The sequence below is a fragment of the Bos taurus genome, chromosome 3 (genome assembly GCF_002263795.3).
Source record: "Bos taurus isolate L1 Dominette 01449 registration number 42190680 breed Hereford chromosome 3, ARS-UCD2.0, whole genome shotgun sequence".
In the NCBI taxonomy this organism is placed as follows: domain Eukaryota; kingdom Metazoa; phylum Chordata; class Mammalia; order Artiodactyla; family Bovidae; genus Bos; species Bos taurus.
This window is the reverse complement of record NC_037330.1, coordinates 14,174,804-14,195,606: the sequence shown is the minus strand read 5'-3', so window position 1 is coordinate 14,195,606 and position 20,803 is coordinate 14,174,804. Positions and strand designations below refer to the sequence as shown.

General features: G+C 56.2%; 1 protein-coding gene across 5 annotated transcripts; it reads left to right on the top strand.

Moving 5' to 3' along the window:
- Positions 1-432: 432 nt before the first annotated feature.
- Positions 433-18,728, top strand: BCAN (brevican). Of its 5 annotated transcripts, none has more exons than XM_005203606.4 (14): positions 433-833; positions 4,750-4,860; positions 5,550-5,924; positions 6,209-6,383; positions 6,670-6,797; positions 7,797-8,090; positions 10,138-10,371; positions 10,929-11,576; positions 14,980-15,087; positions 15,761-15,919; positions 16,523-16,605; positions 16,968-17,112; positions 17,703-17,893; positions 18,217-18,728. In XM_005203606.4, the coding sequence occupies exons 2-14, from the start codon at positions 4,770-4,772 to the stop codon at positions 18,322-18,324; spliced, it is 2,739 nt and encodes a 912-aa protein (XP_005203663.1). In that variant the 5' UTR covers positions 433-833; positions 4,750-4,769; the 3' UTR covers positions 18,325-18,728. The 5 variants fall into 5 exon arrangements, with proteins under 5 accessions (XP_005203663.1, NP_776421.2, NP_001231054.1 ...); NM_173996.3 differs by having other exon boundaries at positions 623-829; XM_059881462.1 differs by lacking the exon at positions 433-833 and adding an exon at positions 4,209-4,558.
- The last annotated feature ends 2,075 nt before the right edge of the window (positions 18,729-20,803 follow it).

The window sequence follows — 20,803 nt, the reverse complement described above, 5'->3', positions numbered from 1 at the left end:
CTCACAGTGCCACGTCCCCTCCTCCATGTCTAGAGAGGTCCTGACTTGCTTTCCTTAACCCATGAATCTGCTGCCTAACCTCCATCCTTCCAGCTGCAAAGTCAGCTCCTCCTCTGTGCAGGGAGTGGGAGCATCACGGAAGACAAAACCCAATCAGAGCTTCCTCCAGGGAGGTGACTAAGGTCACTTGCACCTGATCCTGCCTCCAAAAAAGAGATTCCCTCCCCCACTTATACGTGTGATGTCTCTCCAGGAGCAAAGCCTCCCTCCCATTCTCCCTTCATCCTTTTCTCTACTGGCTGAGTCCCTCCTCCTCTCCCCCTGAAAAACGGGAAGTCCCTCCGACAGTCTAACTTCCATCCCTCCAGCTGCAACATCATCCTGTAGATCGCGAGCGCTCCCTGCCCGCCCCTTCTGCCTTCCCTCCCTCCCTCCCTACTCCAAGTCTTCAGCTTCTCATCCCCAGGACGATGTCCTACTTCGCTCGTCCTTGCTCTCGCGGCTGCCGCCGCCGGGAACCGATGCAGAGAAGGCAGCGGGTCGCGTGATCTTCCCGAGCCCCCCGCGTTCCCAGCCTGGGGGCAGGGGCGGCTTCGAGGAAGGGCGGGGCGGGGGCGGGGGGAAAGAAAGGGGGTTTTGTGCGGCGCCCAGCGGCCCGGCGCCCTCTTCCGAGCGTCTTGCGGGCCCAGCCTCTCCTCGCGCCCGCGCAGTCCCCGCCGCAGTCTCGGTTGCAGCTGCAGGACCGAGCCGTGGACCCAGAAGAGACCCCCAAAGGAGGGGGCAAACTTCGCGGTGCCTCACCCCCACCCCGGTCCTCAGTTGCCTGCCGGTAGGTGAGTGTGACGGCATCCCGGCCTCCCACCTGGGAGGGAGAGAGAAGGGCGCTCCCGGCGGCTGCCCTGTGGTCTGCTGCCCCGACCCCTCAGCCTTTGCCTCCCGCGGCCCCGGCGCACTCACCCCACAGACCCCTGACACCTCGGCGAGGCCGGCTGTCGGCCAGCTCGGAGCTCCCACGGCCCCTGCTACCAATCCTGCCATCTCCAGCTCTGCCGCTGGCACCCCCATTGCTGCTTGCAGTCTAACCCGCAGCCCCCTCGAGTCCGCGAGCTCATGGGAACGCCCCTCTGGGTTCTCGCGTCTTCCCTGCTGCGGGCTCCAGTCCCAGCACTACGGCGGAGATTTCCGACCTTCATCCTCCGCCCCTGGGTACCCACGGTGCAGGCAGCAGCGCGGGAGGAGCCGGGGCGGGCCACCCTAGGGGTACCTCCTCGTAGCTCGCGCGACAGCCGACAGGAGCCTCTGTATTGGGTGGTCCTGGCGCCCACTGGAAATGGAATCCCAACTTACTTGATAAGTGACCTTGGGCAAATTAGTTGACCTCCCTGAACCTCGGATTCCTCATTGATGTAATGCCTAAAGAGTATTTTTCTTAAAGTTGAGGTTATACATGGAAAAGACTTCCCAGGTGGCACTAGTGGTAAAGAACTCGCCTGCCAATGCAGGAGACATGAGAGAGAAGGGTTCGATCCCTGGGTGGGGAAGATCCCCTGGAGGAGGGCATGGCAACCCACTCCAAAATTCTTGCCTGGAGAATCCCCTGGACAGAGGAGCCTGGCAGGCTGCAGTCCATGGGGTCGCAAAGAGTCAGACAGGACTGGATGCAACTTAGCACGCACACAGGCATTCATGGGAAGCATTTAGTTAAGAGGCCTGGCTCAGGTAGACAGAAACTGTCAGCTGGAATTCCAGTTAGCACTCCTGTTTTCCTTCCTAGCACTGCTTTTGGGCTGGGAAGCACTCCCCTCCCCCGTCAAGTACTTCCATACTCCCTTCCTATCAGAATAGCTCAGCCCACGGGGTTCTAACAGGACTAAGATTTGCCATCAGTTTTATTAGCATCATTAGTATCTGTGTTATTCCTATTCCAGGTAATACAGTGAGATCAAGGGACACTGTTACCCACAGATCCACCCCAAGTATTACCAGTGCCTGTACTGTCATGGCTAACTTTGCCGTTGATAACAGCATCACCCACATTTCAGGTTTTATAATTCACAATAGCTCAGCTGGCGATGTTGCTAATCATATTATTAGTTGTGCTTCCAATAAATAAGCCTATTTTTTACAATGACTGCAATTACTCCTGTAGGCCCTGTTAAGGCCTCAATGATATTGTGTAGGTTCCTGTTGCCCCTCACAGGGCCTCAAAGGGGATAGCTGAAAGCTTCCCCCCTGAGGTGACCAAAGTTCTGGCCTCCTGTGCATCCCTGCTGACTCTGCTGAGCACTGGAGCTCAGTTCCTATGGGGCAGACCTTGCACTGCCAGCCGGTGGACATTCAGCATGGAGATGGTGGGCACACACAGCCTGGTCTTGATTCTCTGTGGACTGGATTTATGAAGCCTGTGAGGGGATAGACATCCATCGTCAGACAGGAATGGTAATGTTGTAACATGAGGGAAGTTTCCCAAACAGCTGGGGAAACTCAACACAAGGGCAGAAATCCAGAAACTGGAGTGGAGGAATGGTGTGGCATCAGGGGAAGGGACAGGAAGAGTGCTGAGCTCCTGAGGTTAGAGATGGAGTGGTGTGTCCAGCTCTGGAGAATGAGAAGATGGAACGGAGGTGGGAGGATGTGTGGGATGGAGACTAAGGCTTGGATCCCTGAGTCTAAGTCTTGGACCAAAAGAGGGGATGCTTAAGTTTTCTCAGGACTTCTAGCTATTCCAGGAAGGGGCTGAGGTCCAAGCTTGGCGGGACTGGTGAGGGGGTAGGAGGTGTGCAGAACTCTCTGCTCCTAGGAACCACACAATCAGAGCCACCCTCCTGGCCTTGCTAATCAGTGACACCCAATCCTGGAGGTAGGGGTGGGATACCCTCCATGATTCAGCACATCCAGGTCCTCATCAGCTTCAGACTTTCTCCCCTCATTCCCCCACCTACGTAACAGGGGTGAAAGGAGGTTCTAGGGTGTTGGTCCCAGAGTGGTTCCAACTATATGGGTTTCTGGGCCGCCCGTCAAAGAGCTGTGAGTAGCTCCAGCCCTAGCCCAGGGAGAGGGGAGGGAAGGCGCCAGAGAGGGGCCTAGCTCAGGACCTGGCACAGCTCAAAGGCATGGCAAAACAGTCTCCCAAGCACCCGGCAGGCACTGACTGTTCATGCCAAATGGTCCCCTCTCCAACCCCAGAAAGCAGTCCTCTCAAGTGCTCCCATGCCCAGAGCTGCTCCCAGCTTCCTCTGATTGGGTCCCAACAAGAACCTCCTCCCTCTCAAAGGTCAAAGAGAGGCTCTGGGTATCTGGCTCCTGCCATTCCACCCCCACCTCTGACCCTGAGGAAATGATGCCCAGCCACACTGGGGAAACGGAGATCACAGTGGTGGGGAGGCGTCCTTAGGAAGATCTGGGATCTTTGGGAGGATCTGGGAGAAGAGGGTAATTTCCTATCAGCTCAGGCTCAGGAAATGGGATATATATATATATATATATATATATATATATATATATATATACACAAGGGCAGAGCCTGATTGGTCAGGGAAGATGGGGAGTAGCCAGTGGGAAGAAGCCTGATGTCAAGGAAGTCTTGCTTATAGTCTAACCTTCATCTCTCCTGCTGCACCCCTGGCCTATTCCATGGCAGTTTGGGACTCCATGCTCTTTTGAGGCTAGGCCAACCATTAAAAAATGAAGTTGGCTCTGCAGCCTTCCCTCCTTGGGGCACACTGGCCTGGTACTTGACTTGGTTTCACTGGGGACTCAGTTTCAACCCTATCCCTCTCTGAGCCCTTTCTCAATGTCCCACCCCCACCCATCCATTATGAGAGTGTAATAAGTGCCTTGAGATCTTCAGAGGAATAGTCTGAGTTCTCAGAGCTTCTGATGGCCAAGAGCAGATGGGAAATGGTCCCTCTCATTTATTCTCACACATCCCCCTTAGCCTGGTGCTGGAGTTGGGGGAGGAAGAGGCTGGATGGAGTCCAGACTAGCAGAGACAGGGGCTTTGTCCCAGCTGGTTTCTGAGCCAGGAGATCCGGTGGGAAAGCCCGTGCCAGGCAGAAAGGAAAGGCTGGGAAGGAGGGAGAAGGCAGCCAAGGAGGAGGGGGTGGAGGATGCTGGGGGGTAAAGAGAAGAGTTTCCTTATAAGTAATGGTGCAGTGTAGAGGGGGGAGGTCAAGGAGGGGTTAGACTGGAGAGAGCTGTACATTGCCTGGGTTTAGTCTAGGAAGTCTTCCTGGAGGAAGCTAGGGAGGAAGGTATAGGGAGGAAAAGTTGGATAGGTATTGTGGGAGGAGGAGGGTCCAAACAAGTCTGGCCCTGGGAGGACAGAGGGGACTCTAAGCATAATAGCATCTGCCATTATGCTATATGCCATAAGCACTTGTTGAGCTCTTACTGTATGCAGGGTTTATTTGTTTCTGTTGTTTTTCTTTTTTGATGGAATGCACTCTGAAAGCACATAGCCTCATCACAACCTGTGAAGTGGTAGTAATGGTGCTCCTTTACAAGTAAGAAAATAAAGGCTTAATGAGAGAATAAAGAACTTGCCTGAAGTCACATGGTGAGCTGACAGCACCCAGGTCTTGGTTCTGAATAAGAATCCCCTGGGGGGAGACAGGGATCAGAAGGAGTGTTAATAAATAATGAGGTGGGGACAGTGGGCTCCTGGAGTCAGGATATGTATGATCCATGTGGATCCGGTGGGGAGTCAGAAGTCCATCCTGAGGTCTAATCCCATCTCTCCTCCTCCAGTCCCTCCCTCATCCTGCAGCATGGCCCCACTGTTCCTGCCCCTCCTGGCAACCCTGGTTCTGGCCTGGATCCCTGTGGCCTTGGCTGATGCTCTGGAAGGAGACAGCTCAGGTAAGTAACCCCACTCAGGGTCATGGTTTGTCTCCTACATCTCCCCTGTGGTAGGAAGGAGCCTCTTGTCCAGCCCTAAGCAACCTCTGTCAGCCTCCAGGGCCCAGGAATTGGGAGCACTGTGGGGGAGGGCCTATGCAGGGACACTTGAAAATCAGGGATGATTTGTGGGCCCTTGATAGGGTGATGGAATCCGGGGAGTAGGGCTGGGGTGGGGCACTAGGTACAAGGCTGTCGGTCTCTAGGGTGGAGGATGGGGGACCCTCCGGGACTATGAATGGGGCTGCGAGGCTGAACAGGGATGGAACTGGAAGAAATCCAGAAAGGGGCTCTGAAGGAACAGACTAGGGAAATTTTGAGAAGAGGGTTGCAGGACCCAGGGGTGAGGCTTGAGGACCCAGAGTGGGGCCCAGGAATCCTAGGGTGGTATTGGGAGGCTCTGGGGGCAAAACTAGCTGAGAGACTTTGTGGACGGGTCTGTCGACCCTGAGGGGTGGGCGTGAGGGACCTACAGGTGAGTTTGCAGGACTCAGCGGCCAGAGCCCTGAGTTCCTGGTTGGGGGCCGGGGGGCGGGGTTACGAAAACCCGAGGGCGGGGCGTTGGGATCCTGGGGCGGGGCTTAGAAACCCCGGGGTGGGGCGCGGTAGATCTACAACGCGAAGTTCCAGCCGGCTCCGCCCGTCCACAGAGGACAGGGCCTTCCGCGTGCGCATCGCGGGCGACGCGCCGCTGCAGGGCGTGCTGGGCGGCGCCCTCACCATCCCATGCCACGTTCACTACCTGCGGCCGTCGCCGAGCCGCCGGGCCGCGCAGGGCTCCCCGCGGGTTAAGTGGACCTTCCTGTCCGGCGGCCGGGAGGCCGAGGTGCTAGTGGCGCGGGGCCTACGCGTCAAGGTGAGCGAGGCCTACCGGTTCCGCGTGGCACTGCCTGCTTACCCGGCGTCACTCACCGACGTCTCCCTGGTGCTGAGTGAGCTGCGGCCCAACGACTCAGGCATTTACCGCTGCGAGGTCCAGCACGGCATCGACGACAGCAGCGACGCGGTGGAGGTCAAGGTCAAAGGTGAGAGGTCGGAGATGGAGAGGGTTCCCGGAGAAGGGGAGGGGAGCCCACTGTGTGGGACGGAAGCAGACGCCTAGAAGACGCAGACCGAACTGGAAAAGGAGTTTACCTCCTTTCTTTCTTCAGGCGGAGGAAAATTCTACCCACAGTCTAAATTAAGTCCCTCATGCTGTAGAGTGAGCACAATCTGGACTTTACCCTTTGTCTACAGGGGAGTGACAAGGAGAGTAAGGGGAAGTCAGTGTGCTGGGTGATCCCGCCTCAGGGTCCTCTCTGCCCCTCAGGGGTCGTCTTTCTCTACCGGGAGGGCTCTGCCCGCTACGCTTTCTCCTTCGCTGGGGCCCAGGAGGCCTGTGCCCGCATCGGAGCCCGAATCGCCACTCCGGAGCAGCTCTATGCCGCCTACCTCGGGGGCTATGAACAGTGTGACGCTGGCTGGCTGTCCGACCAGACCGTGAGGTGGGCTGGGGCTGTTGACCACGAATTTCTAGTTGTTTCTGAGGGGGCTATGGCTTCTGATTCTACCAGGGGCTGCCGGCTGCTGCCACAGGCGGGCCCTATAGGGCTCCCTGCCTGTGGGAGACGAAGTTGGTCTGCGGCGGGCGGGTTAGGACTGTGTGCTGGCGGGGATGCATTTCTGCAGAGCTGAGGAGACACTTGGCTGCACTGAAAGCAATGTGATTGGTGGGGGGCGGGGGTCACCACAGGACGGCTCCTGGTGAAGGCATTTGTACCTCCGCCCCAGGTATCCCATCCAGACGCCACGAGAGGCCTGTTATGGAGACATGGATGGCTTCCCTGGGGTCCGGAACTACGGAGTGGTCGACCCCGATGACCTCTATGATGTTTACTGTTATGCTGAAGAACTAAATGGTGATTGGGGGTGGGAGGTTCCCAGGGGAAGAGACCCCTCTCCAGGGCTGCCCTTAGGTCCTCCTGGGCCTCTGCTGGACCTTACCATACTGTGTTTAAGTGTGCAGCCAGGAGTAAGGGAAACAGTGTCCCTCTCTCCAAACGCTGTCATAGAGACAAGTCCAAACACTGTCATAGAGACAGGTTCACAGCCAAAGCCTCCAGACAGGTGGCTGAGATAGGAGATTGAGTTTGACTCTGCTGCCACCTGCTGTACATCTCTTTGGTGGATATCCAGTGTTAGTGGCTCAGTCGTGTCTGACTCTGCAACCCCATGCACTACTGGGCTCCTCTGTCCATGGGTTTCTCCAAGCAAGAATACTGGAGTGGGTAGCCATTCCCTTCTCCAGGGGATCTTCCTGATCCAGGGATCAAACCCCAGTCTCCCGCATTGCAGGCTGATTCTTTACCATCAGACCCACCAGAAGGTTCCATACATCCCTTTACGTTTTAGCATCTTTGAGCCTCAGTTTCCTTCCTTGCAGAATGAGGAAGTTGGGCCAGGTTCCTTTGAGTAGTAGTATCCATCCTAAGGTTCTGTCAATGGCATCCCACTCCAGTACTCTTGCCTGGAAAATCCCATGGACGGAGGAGCCTGGTAGGCTGCAGTCCATGGGGTCGCAAAGAGTCAGACACAACTGAGCGACTTCACTTTGACTTTTCACTTTCATGCATTGGAGAAGGAAATGGCAACCCACTCCAGTGTTCTTGCCTGGAGAATCCCAGGGACGGGAGAGCCTGGTGGGCTTCCGTCGATGGGGTCGCACAGAGTTGGACACCACTGAAGTGACTTAGCAGCAGCAAGGTTCTGTCAAGACTTTGATCCTGTGAAGTAGGACGATGGGCTCCATGCCACAGATGAGGAAACTGAGGCCCAGAGGAGCTTGCCCAGAGTCCCAGTGGGAGCCCCGGGTGGAAGGAGCTACCTTCCTGGTAACCCAGCCTCTTTTTCCTCCCCAGGAGAGCTGTTCCTGGGTGCCCCTCCAGACAAGCTGACCTTGGAGGAGGCGCGGACATACTGCCAGGAGCGGGGTGCTAAGATTGCAACCACCGGCCAGCTGTATGCAGCCTGGGATGGTGGCCTGGACCGCTGCAGCCCTGGCTGGCTGGCTGATGGCAGTGTGCGCTACCCCATCGTCACCCCCAGCCAGCGCTGTGGTGGGGGCCTCCCTGGTGTCAAGACTCTCTTCCTCTTCCCCAACCAGACTGGCTTCCCCAACAAGCACAGCCGCTTCAACGTCTACTGCTTCCGAGGTGAGCCCACTCCCTTGCAGAGGCTGAGACCAACCTCAGGCAGTCAGAGTCGAGCCCTCCAGTTCCACCCTGGCCCTGACCAGTTTCTCCTGGGTCTTTGCCATTTGCCTCCTGGTGCTGCGGGTGGTGCCCTCTGACTTGGTCTGTGTGGCCTCAAGGAGGGCTCACCTCTCTGCATTGCCTAAACTGCCCCCTCTCCCCTATTGGGCTGCCAATCATGTCTCCATCTCTGGTCAGCTCATGAACAGAGCAGAGATGACCAACATTCTCTGAATCCAAGGAATGATCCACTTCACTTAACCAAATAGCCTCCAGAGCCCTCAGCAGGGTTTCCAGAGCCTTCAGCTTAAGCTTGAAGGTATCAACTCTTTAACACCAAATACTGATGGACAGATGTAATCCCCTACCCCTCACAGGGAGCAGATCCTTAAGGACAGTTGGGTGTAGAGACAGCTTCCTGCCCACGTCTTATATTGAGAGCTAGAGGAGAGGCACAGGGCCCAGGCCAAGGGTGACTGACAGTTAGGGAGGCATTGCCGTAGAGTATCTGAGTCCTTGCCCCAGCTGGGAGCCTTCAGTAGTACTGGTACTTTAGTTGTACTAATACTGGTATTTCTGCTGGAGGCAGAAATGGTGGTAGAAGAAACAGTCTTTACCCTCAGGGAGCCCCTAGACTGAAGGAGGAAGATGCAACTGCTGCCATGGGAGCCCCGAGTCTGACTGAAGACAAGATGTCTCACTCCCAGCATGAGGAAAGACTGGGAGAAAAGCTTTACTTCCACTGGGACTGATCTCCAGACAGCTTTGGCCTGAGGCTGGGTGGAGTAGGAAAGTCAAGTCCACAGGAAGACAGGTCCATCTGAATAGGCTTACTGGAACATGGATAATGGTGATGATGATAATTATAATAACAGTAGCTAACACTTCTAACACTGATTGTAATTATATGCCAAGCACTATTCTGGGATGAAATGGAAAGAGGAACTGAATCAGGAGATGGAGCTAGGGAGGAGGATGACTAGAGTGGGGAGCAGGTGGGGACAGAAGCAGCCTAGGGCACAGGTTAGCTTGTCGGTATGCTGCTGCTGCTGCTAAGTCGCATCAGTCATGTCTGACTCTGTGCGACCCCACAGACGGCAGCCCAACAGGCTCCTCTGTCCATGGGATTCTCCAGGCAAGAGTACTGGAGTGGGTTGCCATTGCCTTCTCCGTCTGGTATGAGCAGGTGACAAAGGCAGGCAGGACATGCTGTCCTGTGCTGTCTGGCTGAGCAAGGACAGCCCCCAGGGCTTTTCTTAGCCCAATTCCACCTTCCCTTCACTGGTTTTCTGCTCTTGGTTCCCTTCCCCAGAGACAAGTCAATTCATTCTAAAAATCTGGTTATTTGAAGAGAGCAGGTCCTGAAATGATAGGTCTGCTCATCCTTTGCCCTTTTGCCCCAACACTGAGATCGTCTGGTGGTGATGGTGGAATGTCCTTCCTGTTCTCTGTCCTTCAGCTCTCCTGTGGTGATGGCAGCCTGTCCCCATCCATTTCTAAAGTCTTGGAATGACTGGGATCCCTCACATCTTGCCCCAAACCCAGGGTCCCACAGTGCTGAGGCCATTCTGTTCATCCTTCTGTCTCCAAGGGATGGCTTCTCTCCTGAGCCTTTCTTTACCAGTCTGTCTAAAGTAGTACTTCCCATCTCCTTACTCTGCTGAATTGTTCTTTAGATAGTAAAGTTATAATGTATGTTTAATTGCTTATCTGTATCTAGAATATAATAATAGGGGCAGAAATCATACTATTTGGCTCTGCACTCCGTCCTCAGTGCCCAGGAGATTGCTTGGCATGGTACATAGTGGACACTTGATTAATGCTTGAGGAATGAGTGATGAAGTCCTGGGGTGCTCCCTGGGCCCCATGAGTGCTTCACAGAGAGGATGAGAGAGAATTAAGAGAATTCCATGATCTCTCAGTCTAACCCAGAGCCCTCACATGCAGGCATGGGCTGGGGGGAGAGCCACCTCTCTAACCTCCCACTGGCACTTTCCTTCTGCCACAGACTCTGCCCAGCCTTCTGCCATCCCTGAGGCAGCCAACCCAGCCTCTGACCTGGCCTCTGATGCACTGGAAGCCATTGTCACAGTGACTGAGACCCTGGAGGAACTGAAGCTGCCCCAGGAAGCTGTGGAAAGCGAGTCCCGAGGAGCCATCTACTCCATCCCCATTATAGAGGATGGAGGTGGTGGGAGCTCCACTCCAGAAGACCCAGCAGAGGCCCCTAGAACCCTCCTAGGTAACTCAAGTCTCTCATCCTGGGGGTGTCTTTGCCTGGAAGAAGTTAGAGGCAGAAGGGGCCGGCCTGGGCTGAGGCCGGGGTTGTCCCCACTGTGGCTCTGCCCTCTCAACAGCACAGTAGTGCAAGGCACCGCCCTTGTCCCTCTGCCAACCTTTGCCTTTCCAGCAGAGCCCACTCCCAAATGGCTAGATCTGGAGATGCCTGGACTAAGAAGCTGCCCTTTGGGAAGGCAGGATCTCCTTTCTTTGGTCCCTCCTCCCCATCACCTATCCAAAATAAACAGAATTTTAACAGACTGGTAGAGGGAGATGCAACCACCAGGTTTTCCTGGACTAATGACACCTCACAGAGCCTTCTCAAGTGTTGCCTTAATATTACAACTCCGGTTGAAATTCTTCTGGTTCAGAGCAAAGACAATTCCTCCCCAGGGCAGCCTCTCGCCTCTCCCCCAGGGCTCACCCTCCCCAGCCCCACTTGTCCACCGCTTCCCCTTCCTTCTTCCTGTCCTCTGGCGGGTGCTGTCCCTGGTGCTGAATCATCTGTGCTTTGCCTAGAATTCGAAACCCAATCCATTGTGCCTCCATTGGGGTCCTCAGAAGAGGAAGGCAAGGTGTTGGAGCAAGAAGAGAAATACAGGGGTGAAGAAGAGAAAGAAGAGGAAGAAGAAGAGGAGGAGGTGGAGGATGAGGCCCTGTGGGCCTGGCCCAGTGAGCTCAGCAGCCTGGACCCAGAGGCCCCTCTCCCCACTGAGCCCGTTCCAGAGGAGTCACTCACCCAGGCATCGCCTCCAGTGAGGGCTGCCCTCCAGCCTGGTGTATCACCACCACCCTATGATGAGCCAGAGGCTCCCAGGCCTCCAAGGGTCCTTGGACCACCCACCAAGACCCTGCCCACTCCTAGGGAGGGGAACCTGGCATCCCCCCCACCTTCCACTCTGGTTGGGGCAAGAGAGATAGAGGAGGAGACTGGGGGTCCTGAGCTCTCTGGGGCCCCTCGAGGAGAGAGTGAGGAGACAGGAAGCTCCGAGGATGCCCCTTCCCTGCTTCCAGCCACACGGGCCCCTGGGGATACCAGGGATCTGGAGACCCCCTCTGAAGAGAATTCCAGAAGAACTGTCCCAGCAGGGACTTCAGTGCGTGCCCAGCCAGTGCTGCCCACTGACAGTGCCAGCCGTGGTGGAGTGGCCGTGGCCCCCTCATCAGGTAACTTTGCCCAAGGCTCAGCCTCCCTCCTTCTCCTCCTCCTCTTCCTCCCCCTGCAGCTCTGGATCACCTGACCCATAGTCCTTTAACCCACCATTGCCCCTTTGCCTTCATTCTCCTACCCACCTCCACCTGCAGGCTTCCAGTCCTGGATGCCCCACTTTGTGACTACCATCCCAGCTCTCTGACTTCTCACCCTATAACCCCCAACTCCGTGACTCCCACCCTGTGACCTCTCCCTGTTTCTGGAATCCTCACTGTGACCCCCAGCCCCACCACCAACCACCTGGAACTTTTTCCTAGCCTCAGTTCTCTACCTGTGACTCACATCTCACTGGCCCCACAGAGCACCCTCAGGCCTTGCTCAGTGGGTGCCCTCACAGCCTTTTGCATTCTTCAAGGCCCAGGCCCATCCCCTGCTGCCTCCTCCCCATCCTGTATGCCTCTTCCCTTCAGCTGCCTCCCACTGGTATCAGGGAAGCCTGGAGTCCCGTTCCCACCCCTCAACCTTTGGGGTCCAGGAGAGCCCTTATCCCCACAGAGCCTTAAGCAACTACTTCTATGAAGTACTTTTTTCAACTGTTTCATGGAAACAAGCCTTGGAAATAAATCTCTATTAAACTGCTTTATAACCAGAACTCTGGCACCCTCTGTCTCCACCCCCAGCTGTTTGCCCCTTTCATCCCATGGATTTGTGTGCTGGGTAGCTCTTTGGTGCTTCTTGTGGTTCCATCTCTGTCTCTGTCTCTCTCTCTCTCTCCCTGGGTCTTTGTGTGTCTTTGTGCCTCTTCCTTTTCCATCTTCAGCCTGCACCCTTTCCTGTCCTACTGGTCTAACAGCCCCTTGCTGTTTCTTCATGCTCTCCTCAGGCTTGTCTCTGCCTTCCTTCCTGTCCCCTGACATCTACACATTACCCCAGAGAAGTCTGTCTCTCAGTCTGTGGGCGTGCTGGGAGTTGTGTTCCCTCACTTCTGACAGGGAGAAACCTCTGCAGCCCAGAGTGTGTGCATGTGTGTGTGTGTGCGTGTGCGCACATGTGTGTGTATATGTCCCTTTGTATTCACTTCTGATCCAGCCTCTTGGCTCCCATCTAGAGCCGCACACACAGGGTCCTGACAGAGAGAGCCCATCCTAGCGTGGAGGCCGTTTCCTGGCATCCAGGTGCCCCAAGAGCCTGTTCCCCTCCCGCAAACATCCACGGGGGTTAGAATCTCACTTTCATGCCCATGATCTCTCCCTCCTCCACTAACTCCTGTGCTAATGACTACCCTCACCCGCTATTTTACCCTCCCTGAACCCAAAGGATCTCAAAGTTGCTAATGCTGGAGAAGACACAGATCAGCAAGGGAAGATGGAAAGTGTGGAGGGAGGGGGAATGGGGAGTTAGGTTTTGGGGTCTGAGACCAAGAAGCCCTACCTATTCAGTGAAGGCTGAATTTCCACATGGAGATGTCTGGAGAAGGCTGGGATCCTCCTAGTCCCAGGACCACTCTTCTAGATGGTCCAGGGTGGGCTCAGGGTCTCTGCATCACACCTAGGCTCATGCATTTTGACTACTGGCTCCCTGCCCAGCTGGCCTTGGAGTACAGTGCTGCACTGGGCGGGAAGGGGCTTTGGTGGGAGAGGAGCACCATTGGAAGTATCTGTGGTGTCTTAGTTACACCACCTGGGGGATGAGTGAGTGGTCCTCCAGCCCGCTATTGCAGCAGGAAGGCAGGGATAACTTTCTGAGTGTGTATAATAGTTGATCCAAAAGGGGTGGGGGGATGGGAATACCAGAAAGTCTTGAGAAGTTCCTTTACCAACAACACAGCTTCCCCTCCTGGTCAGGTTCTGCCACTCACAGCCAGGGAGAGGGAACTTTGGCTTGGGTGGGACTCCACAGACCAAGTTTGAGGGTCTTTGTCCACCAGGATTGGAGGGTTGGGCAGAGAGGACCCCAGGGGGAGCAGAAAAGTGTGAGGAATGGAAAGGGAGTTCAGGACTCCTACCTTGTGTAGGACCTAGTGCTTAAGGAGTTAAGTAAAACACCTCCCCTCCTTGCTTCACCCTGGGAGGCAGCAACACCAGATTGGAAGAAACTGTTGGCAGAAAGGGTGATGACAGGGAGTGTGGTGCTGGAACAGCTGATTCATTTTACCCAGAACAGCTAGGTCATCCCAGAAAAATTCTTTGAACCAACTCCAGCTCCTCCTCCCCCCACCTCTGCTCTGATCCCCACCAGGCAGTGGGATCTCGGGCCAGAGTGAAGCATTGTGGGCCCTGGCCTTGGCCTCCAAGAGTGGATGGCATGGTCTGAAGGTCCCGCCCCAAGCTGGGCTGAGAACCCTGACCTGTCCTGTCAGTCTGTGAGCTCATCTTCTCCCGGTCCTCTGGAACAGAAAGCAGTCGAATTTGTCAGCCCCTTCAGCACCCAGGCCCAGCGTAGGGGCAGCCACCCAGCATCCTGAGAGAGAGTGCAGAAAAGGAGGCAGATGGCCTAGCCAGCTGGAGCTGGACCTAGATAACAGATTGCAGGCCTTCAGGGTAGTGTGTTAGTCCAAGAAGACTGCCTGGAGGAGAGGGAACCAGAAGGAAGGAGTTGAAAGGGTTTCTAGGCTGGGGGAACCTTCAGAAGGCCCCAAGTGGAGGGGGAAAGGGGAGTCTGGTGAGTGGGGAGAGTCTGAAGAGATAAGGAGGAGAGGCAGAGGTTGGATGATGTTGAGAGACTGTGGAGCCAGTGCTGCAAGACAGGGGGAGCTACTGGGCTCCATTCCTGGGATGGGTTGGGGGCAGTGGGGAAGGAGAGGGCATAGAGTGAGGGAAGTACATTGGATCTTCCCCCAGCAGCTTCTGGGCATGACTCTGCCCAGTGGACAGCAGGGGGAGCCAGGTTAGCTCCCTCCCGGACCACCCCAGTATCAGGTCTCAGAAGCAGTAAAGGGCAGGTCAGAACTCACTGTTCCTATGGTGACTGTCCTCTCCTTCAGTTCCACCTAGCCTATCTAAACTACCCAGAATCATGCTAAGACCTGGAGCAATGACAGGGGCTGGGGGACTAAACTCTAGACCTAGAGAAGTAAAGTGACCATCTCAATGTCACCCAGCAGAGCCAGAAGCTAGGTAAGAGTCCAGGGTGCATGACTAACAGCCTGATATCTTTCCCCTTGGTGGAGTTATACCCTGAGAGCTTTCCTGGACACATCCCCTTGGTCCCGTTAGAACCCACACTGGCAGGCATAACGATGACCAGCATAGGACTGAGCCAGTGCTGAAACAGTGAGGAGAGGAGAAACCCAGAACTCAGGCTTCAGGGAGAACATTGAGGACGCTGTGACAGCCCCCAGGACAAGGGAGTCAGAGCTGGAGGGCTGGCTGCAGAGCTGTGCTCCCCTGCCCCCCCACCTCACTTCTCTCCCCTCAGGTGACTGTGTCCCCAGCCCCTGCCACAATGGCGGGACATGCTTGGAGGAGGAGGAGGGGGTCCGCTGCCTGTGTTTGCCTGGCTATGGGGGGGACCTGTGCGATGTTGGTGAGTGTGTTGAGGGGCTGTGGTTGGGGGATCTCTGAAGCCTAGGCCCTGCCACAGTGCACTGGTTCTGGGGGAGGGGGGCGGAGGGGGAAGGGGACACTTCCCCTGTGGACCTGTCATTAGTGAACCTCCATTTGTTGTCCTTGCTCTTGGACACACCGCGCGCCTGGCGGGATCTCGGTTCCCTACCAGGGATGAACTCAGGCCTCCTGCAGTGGAAACGCAGATAATGAATTACCATTTTAGACAAATCACATAACTTCTCCGAGGCCTACCCTCAATTTCCTTATCTGTTAAGTGGAACCAAAAACGACTCTCTCGGGGAGTCTGTGAGCCTGGAATTTGGCAGGCACACTCAGTACTTGTCGGTCTCCATTCTCCTGGGAGGAGAGGAAGGTTCGGCTTTTCTTTCGGATGGCGGATGGCAGAGACCCAGGTCGGGACTCCAGCCTTCACCCTGGTCTCTCGCTGCAGAGAAGGAAGGCATCAGGGCCGCCCTGCACGAGGCCCCTCCAGCTCCTAAGCAGGCGCTCGCTCTTGGGCGCGCCCTCCTGCCCTCAGGCCCGCCCCTCGGTCTGCGGCGGTGGGAGGAGCCCAGTCTCCCTGTCTGGGGACCCAGCCTCTCAGAGTTCTGGGGTCCTCCCTATAAGCTGCCTGCCCTTCTGTGTCCCAGGCCTCCACTTCTGCAGCCCCGGTTGGGACGCCTTCCAGGGTGCCTGCTACAAGCACTTTTCTGCCCGAAGGAGCTGGGAGGAGGCGGAGAACAAGTGCCGGATGTACGGCGCGCACCTGGCCAGCATCAGCACGCCGGAGGAACAGGACTTCATCAACAGTGGGCTGGGGACAGGGAGGGAGGCGACCCTCGCCACCTGTTCTCTCATCCACACATTCCCTCACTCATCAGTCAGTCAGTTAAAGAGTGTGCTATTAACTCCCTTATACGTTCATTCAGGTACTCACTACTTGGTTTACCTCATCCATTCATTCACTTTTCCTTCCTGTCTCCCTCCTTCCCACTCCACACGTGGGCAGTGGGGCTTCTGGCAGAGGAGGGCTGAGAAGTACGCAGAAAACACACCTGCATAAGCCTGGTGGTTCCTTGGGGGCTCGTTTATAATCGCTCCCCACCTCCCTGGCTCTCCTGCCTCCATCTACTCTCCCCGACTCTGGCGCTGTTGAAAGTTTTTACTTTTTCCAGACTTTCCCTTTTCTAGCCCTAGTGGTATTTTTCCTCTTCCTTCACCCCTACGCCCCTGTCTTCCTTCCTGCCGTGTGCAGAGGTTGGAGGGAGAAATAAGGATACCGGGAAGGGTGGATTTGGGGCTGCGGGGACTTGGCCCGCTAGCGCCCACAGACCGCTCAGTGACGGGGAATGGCCGCCCTCTGCTGGCAGCAAAGCTCACTGCACACTTTCGTCTCTGCGGTTGTCCCCCAGATCGATACCGGGAGTACCAGTGGATCGGGCTCAATGACAGGACCATCGAAGGGGATTTCCTGTGGTCAGATGGCGTCCCCCTGGTGAGAGGTTCCGACCACCCCTCACGTGGTCTAGGTCGTTTCTTCGAAGCACTTCTACCCTCCACCCCCAGTGACCCCCATCTCTCCGTCTCCTTTTCTTGGCCCTGTGCCTTTCCCTCTTCCTGGCCCTTCTTCCTTGTGTCCCCTTCTCTTTTCTTCTCATCTGGTTCCCATTACCCCTACCCCCAAATCCCCTGACATTTTTTCCCTTTGGGGTCCCCTACTCCCCACCCCTCTAGCCTTCCCTCTCTTGGTGCCCCTCCTCGACCCCCTTCTCCTCAAGCCCTCCAGGTCCATTCCTCCTCGTACTCCTGGTGCTGGAGCTCCTCATTACCTCCTGCATCCTCCCCCTGCCCTCCCAGCTCTATGAGAACTGGAACCCTGGGCAGCCAGACAGCTACTTCCTGTCCGGAGAGAACTGCGTGGTTATGGTGTGGCACGATCAGGGACAATGGAGTGATGTTCCCTGCAACTACCACCTGTCCTACACCTGCAAGATGGGGCTGGGTGAGGGCAGGCAAGAGGGAGGAGAGGTGGGGGCCAGGGAATCCTGGAACTGATGTGTGTGCAGGAGGAGAGTGCAAAACTACACTGAGGAATCGGAAGTGTGCCCCAGGCTGTGAGCAAGGGAGGGATAACAAATTAGACAGGCTCACTAGGAACCCCTGCTCTTTTAAACGGTTCTATTATTTTATTTGGTTTTGGCCGCGCTGGGTCTTTGCTGTGCGGGCTGTGCTCCAGTTGCGGTGAGGGGGCCGCTCTCTACTGGCAGTGCAGGAGCTCTGTGGTGGCTTCCCTTGTTGCGAAGCACAGGCTCTTGGCGCCCGGCTTCCGTACTTGCGGCTCCTGGGTTCTGGAGCACGGGCTCAGTAGTTGTGGTGAACTTAGTTGCTCCACAGCATTTGGGACCTTCCCGGATGAGGGATCAAGCCCCTGTCTCCCGCCCGGGCAGGCGGTTCGCTGCCGCTGAGGCCGCAGGGAAGCCCTTCCACCGCCCCCTCTCTGTATGTCAGCTCGTGGCCTACTCCTCTCCTCCATCCCAGCTCTGGGGACTGCTCGAGCCGGGCTCCCAGTTCCTGACTGTGTTCTCCCTGCAGTGTCCTGTGGGCCCCCACCAGAGCTGCCCCTGGCTGAAGTGTTTGGCCGCCCACGGCTGCGCTATGAAGTCGACACAGTGCTTCGTTACCGGTGCCGGGAGGGGCTGACCCAGCGCAACCTACCATTGATCCGCTGCCAGGAGAATGGTCGCTGGGGGCTTCCCCAGATCTCCTGTGTGCCCCGCAGGCCTGTGAGTGTCAGGAGGAGAAAGGTGGGAGACACTAGCCCATATTGCCTTGGGCTCTCCTAGCTCTGCCCATCGCTGGCTAGGTAAACTTGGAGTCATCACTACCGCTCTCTGGGGCACAGAGGAGGTGGGCTGAATGCTCTTGGGGTCCCCTTCAGCGCTGCTGTCTGAGAATATGCAGCCACAGTCTGGGCTCTTAAGGGCTGAGCCAGGGAGAGTATTTTGATGAGATCAGAGGTCAAGGAGCAAGAACAGGAGAGGGCAGACTCTGAGAAGAGAAAAGACAAGGAGCCCAAGGGTGGAGGGTGAGTGTGTGTCTTTCCCAGGCTCGAGCTCTGCGCCCAGTAGAGGCCCAAGAAGGACGTCCGTGGAGGCTCGTGGGGCACTGGAAGGCACGGCTGAATCCCTCTCCCAATCCTGCTCCAGGTCCCTAAGGGGCAAAGCCCCAGGCACTGCCCTCTGCCACCAAGCCTCCCTAGACCCATGCTCTCCACCACGGGAAGTGACAGCATGAGAGGGGTGCAGCTGAAGTCCACATGGTAGTGCCCAGAGGGGCTTCTGGGAAATACTGGGTTGGCCAAAAATTCGTTTGGCTTTTTCTGTAACATCAATATCTGGGTGTCTCCAGTCCTGCCTTAGGCCCTCTCCCTCCTATTCTGGGCCTCAGGGCCTTGAGTAGGTCTCTAAGTGCCTCAACTGCCCTCTCCTTGCCAGCCATCCTGTCCCCTCCATTCCCCTGGAGGCCCCTGTACCCACTCATTCTGTTTCCCAAGAGAATGGGTTTGCAGGATGGGGTACCTGTAAAACAAGCAGAAAATAAAGCTGCATTTGAGCCCAAGCAAGTCTGATGCCTGTGTGTGTGTGTGTGTGAGTGTGTGTGAAAGAGAGAGAAAAAAGTGGAGTTGGGCCGGGCCTTACAGGATATAGACCTTCTGTATTTGTTAGTTTCTGAAGGTCAGTGAAGTCAAGATGTCAGTGGATATGAGTTCATGGCACAGAATAGTCCAGTGTTTATGGAATGAATGAAACACAGGGTTTGGGAAACAGCGTAAGGATATTTGGAAGAAGCTGGAGTGCCCAGTGTCCAGTAAAGCAGACTGGAGTTCAGTCTGGGGAGAAAGGGGCTGAGGGTTCAGAGAGGAAGAGAGGTGGGTGCCTGGTGTCCCCGTTCTGAGGTTCTAGAGGGGAGTTCTCGCAAGGAGAGTGAGCGTGAAGGGAACGAAGGGGGTTACACTTCAAGCAGGCCTATTCCAGCAGGAGGAGAGATGCAGGAACAAGGAAACAAGCACAGAGAAGAGATTCCCCAGCCTTGCGGCGGGCTGGGCCCTGGGGAATGACCTGCGAGGCCCATAGGCAGTGGCCAGCAGATGGCGCTGCGGCTGCAGGCAAGTCGGCCTGAGCGTGCCTGTGCGCGCGTGCGTGGGTGGAGCCAACCTGTAGGAGTCCCAGGGTACCGCCAGGGGGCGCCGGCGATCTGTCTTTCTGAGGAGCGCCCTGGGAAGAGAAGCGGGGCGGCTGGCTGCGGGGCTAGGGACAGGGGGAGGGTAGGACTTCCGGCCAGGCTGAGCTGGCCCTGGGGTCTGTGAGTCAGCGGAGAATGAGATGATGAGGTCATTCTCTGAACACTGAAAAGAGAATGACCGGCTGTGTGTGTGCCTCATCGCAGTGCACTGAATTGTGCCTTGTGCCTCCTGGTGAAAGTGTGTGTCAGGGTGCCGTCTGACTTCCTGATGGGGATGAATCTTATTGCTGAAGTTCCCCACACTTGGCCACACTCATGAATACACGTGTGCACACCGTCGTGTGTACACACTTCTGCTTGTGCCCACTGTTGCACCACATTCACACAAGCAGGCATTTCTTATCCCCTTTTGTAGAAGTCAGTAAAACCTGATAAAGCTGAAGGACAGGACGACAGACCCAGAGGAGCAAGAGGTTTAGAGAGGGCGGTATGAAGAGACCCAGACAGGAGAGAGTACAGAGAAAGACAAGTGCTTGTTTGGGGCAGCTAGGGGCTCCCAGGCCATTCCTGCCTCGCTGGGCCTTCCCCAGGTATGTAAACCCCAAGCCAGCTGATCTCTGAGACGCCAGCACTGGCCTCCCAGGCCTACCTGCCACCAAGAGCCACATTCCTCTCTTCGCCCAGGCTCTCCTGCCCCAGCCTCTGCCCTCCCCACCCAGCCTAGCGTGGCTAGGGAGCAGGGCTGCTCCTTATGGAGCTGCCGGGAAGATGATCCTGGGGCCAGAGCAGAACCCCGCTTTACCCTCTATTACCCTGCAGTTGCCCACGCGCTGCACCGTCAGGGAGGTCGAGAGCATTAGGCTGGAGTTGTAAGTGGATCAAGCCCAAAGTGGGCCTTTGAAGATGGGGTCTGAAAAGAAGGCTGAGGAAGGGGAAGTGTCTGTCCTTGGGTTCTTAAGGGAGGTTGTCTGAGAAACATATCCTCACAGAGATAGAGTTTAGGTAGCAGGTTGAATTTCCCCGAGAGACCCTGGTGGTGAGCTGGAAGGGGGCTTGGTTTCCCAGCCTTTTCATCAGCTTTCTCTCTGAATCTCCAGGACAGTAGTAGGCAGGGATCCACCATCACTGATCAGTGGATAAAGAGAGTTCCAGAGGTAGATATAGGGCTGGAGTGAGAATCCTCCCCCTTCTTCCCCTGACACCTGCTGAGCTGCTTAGGCAGGGCTGCCGGAAACGGAAGCCTGCTCCTGGCTTTGTTGGGCTTCCTGGGGAAGAGAGAGCTGGTCTAGGGATGACTCAGCACCCTGTACAGAAACTAACCCCTGGACCAGTGTGTGTGTGTGTGGCCTCTCTTGGCTTGAACAGGGGGACTTGGCCCCTCATGGAGTGTCAGCCCCATCTCTTTGGGCAGCTCGAATAGGGGCCCACCTGTATCTACCTCGGCCTCCAGG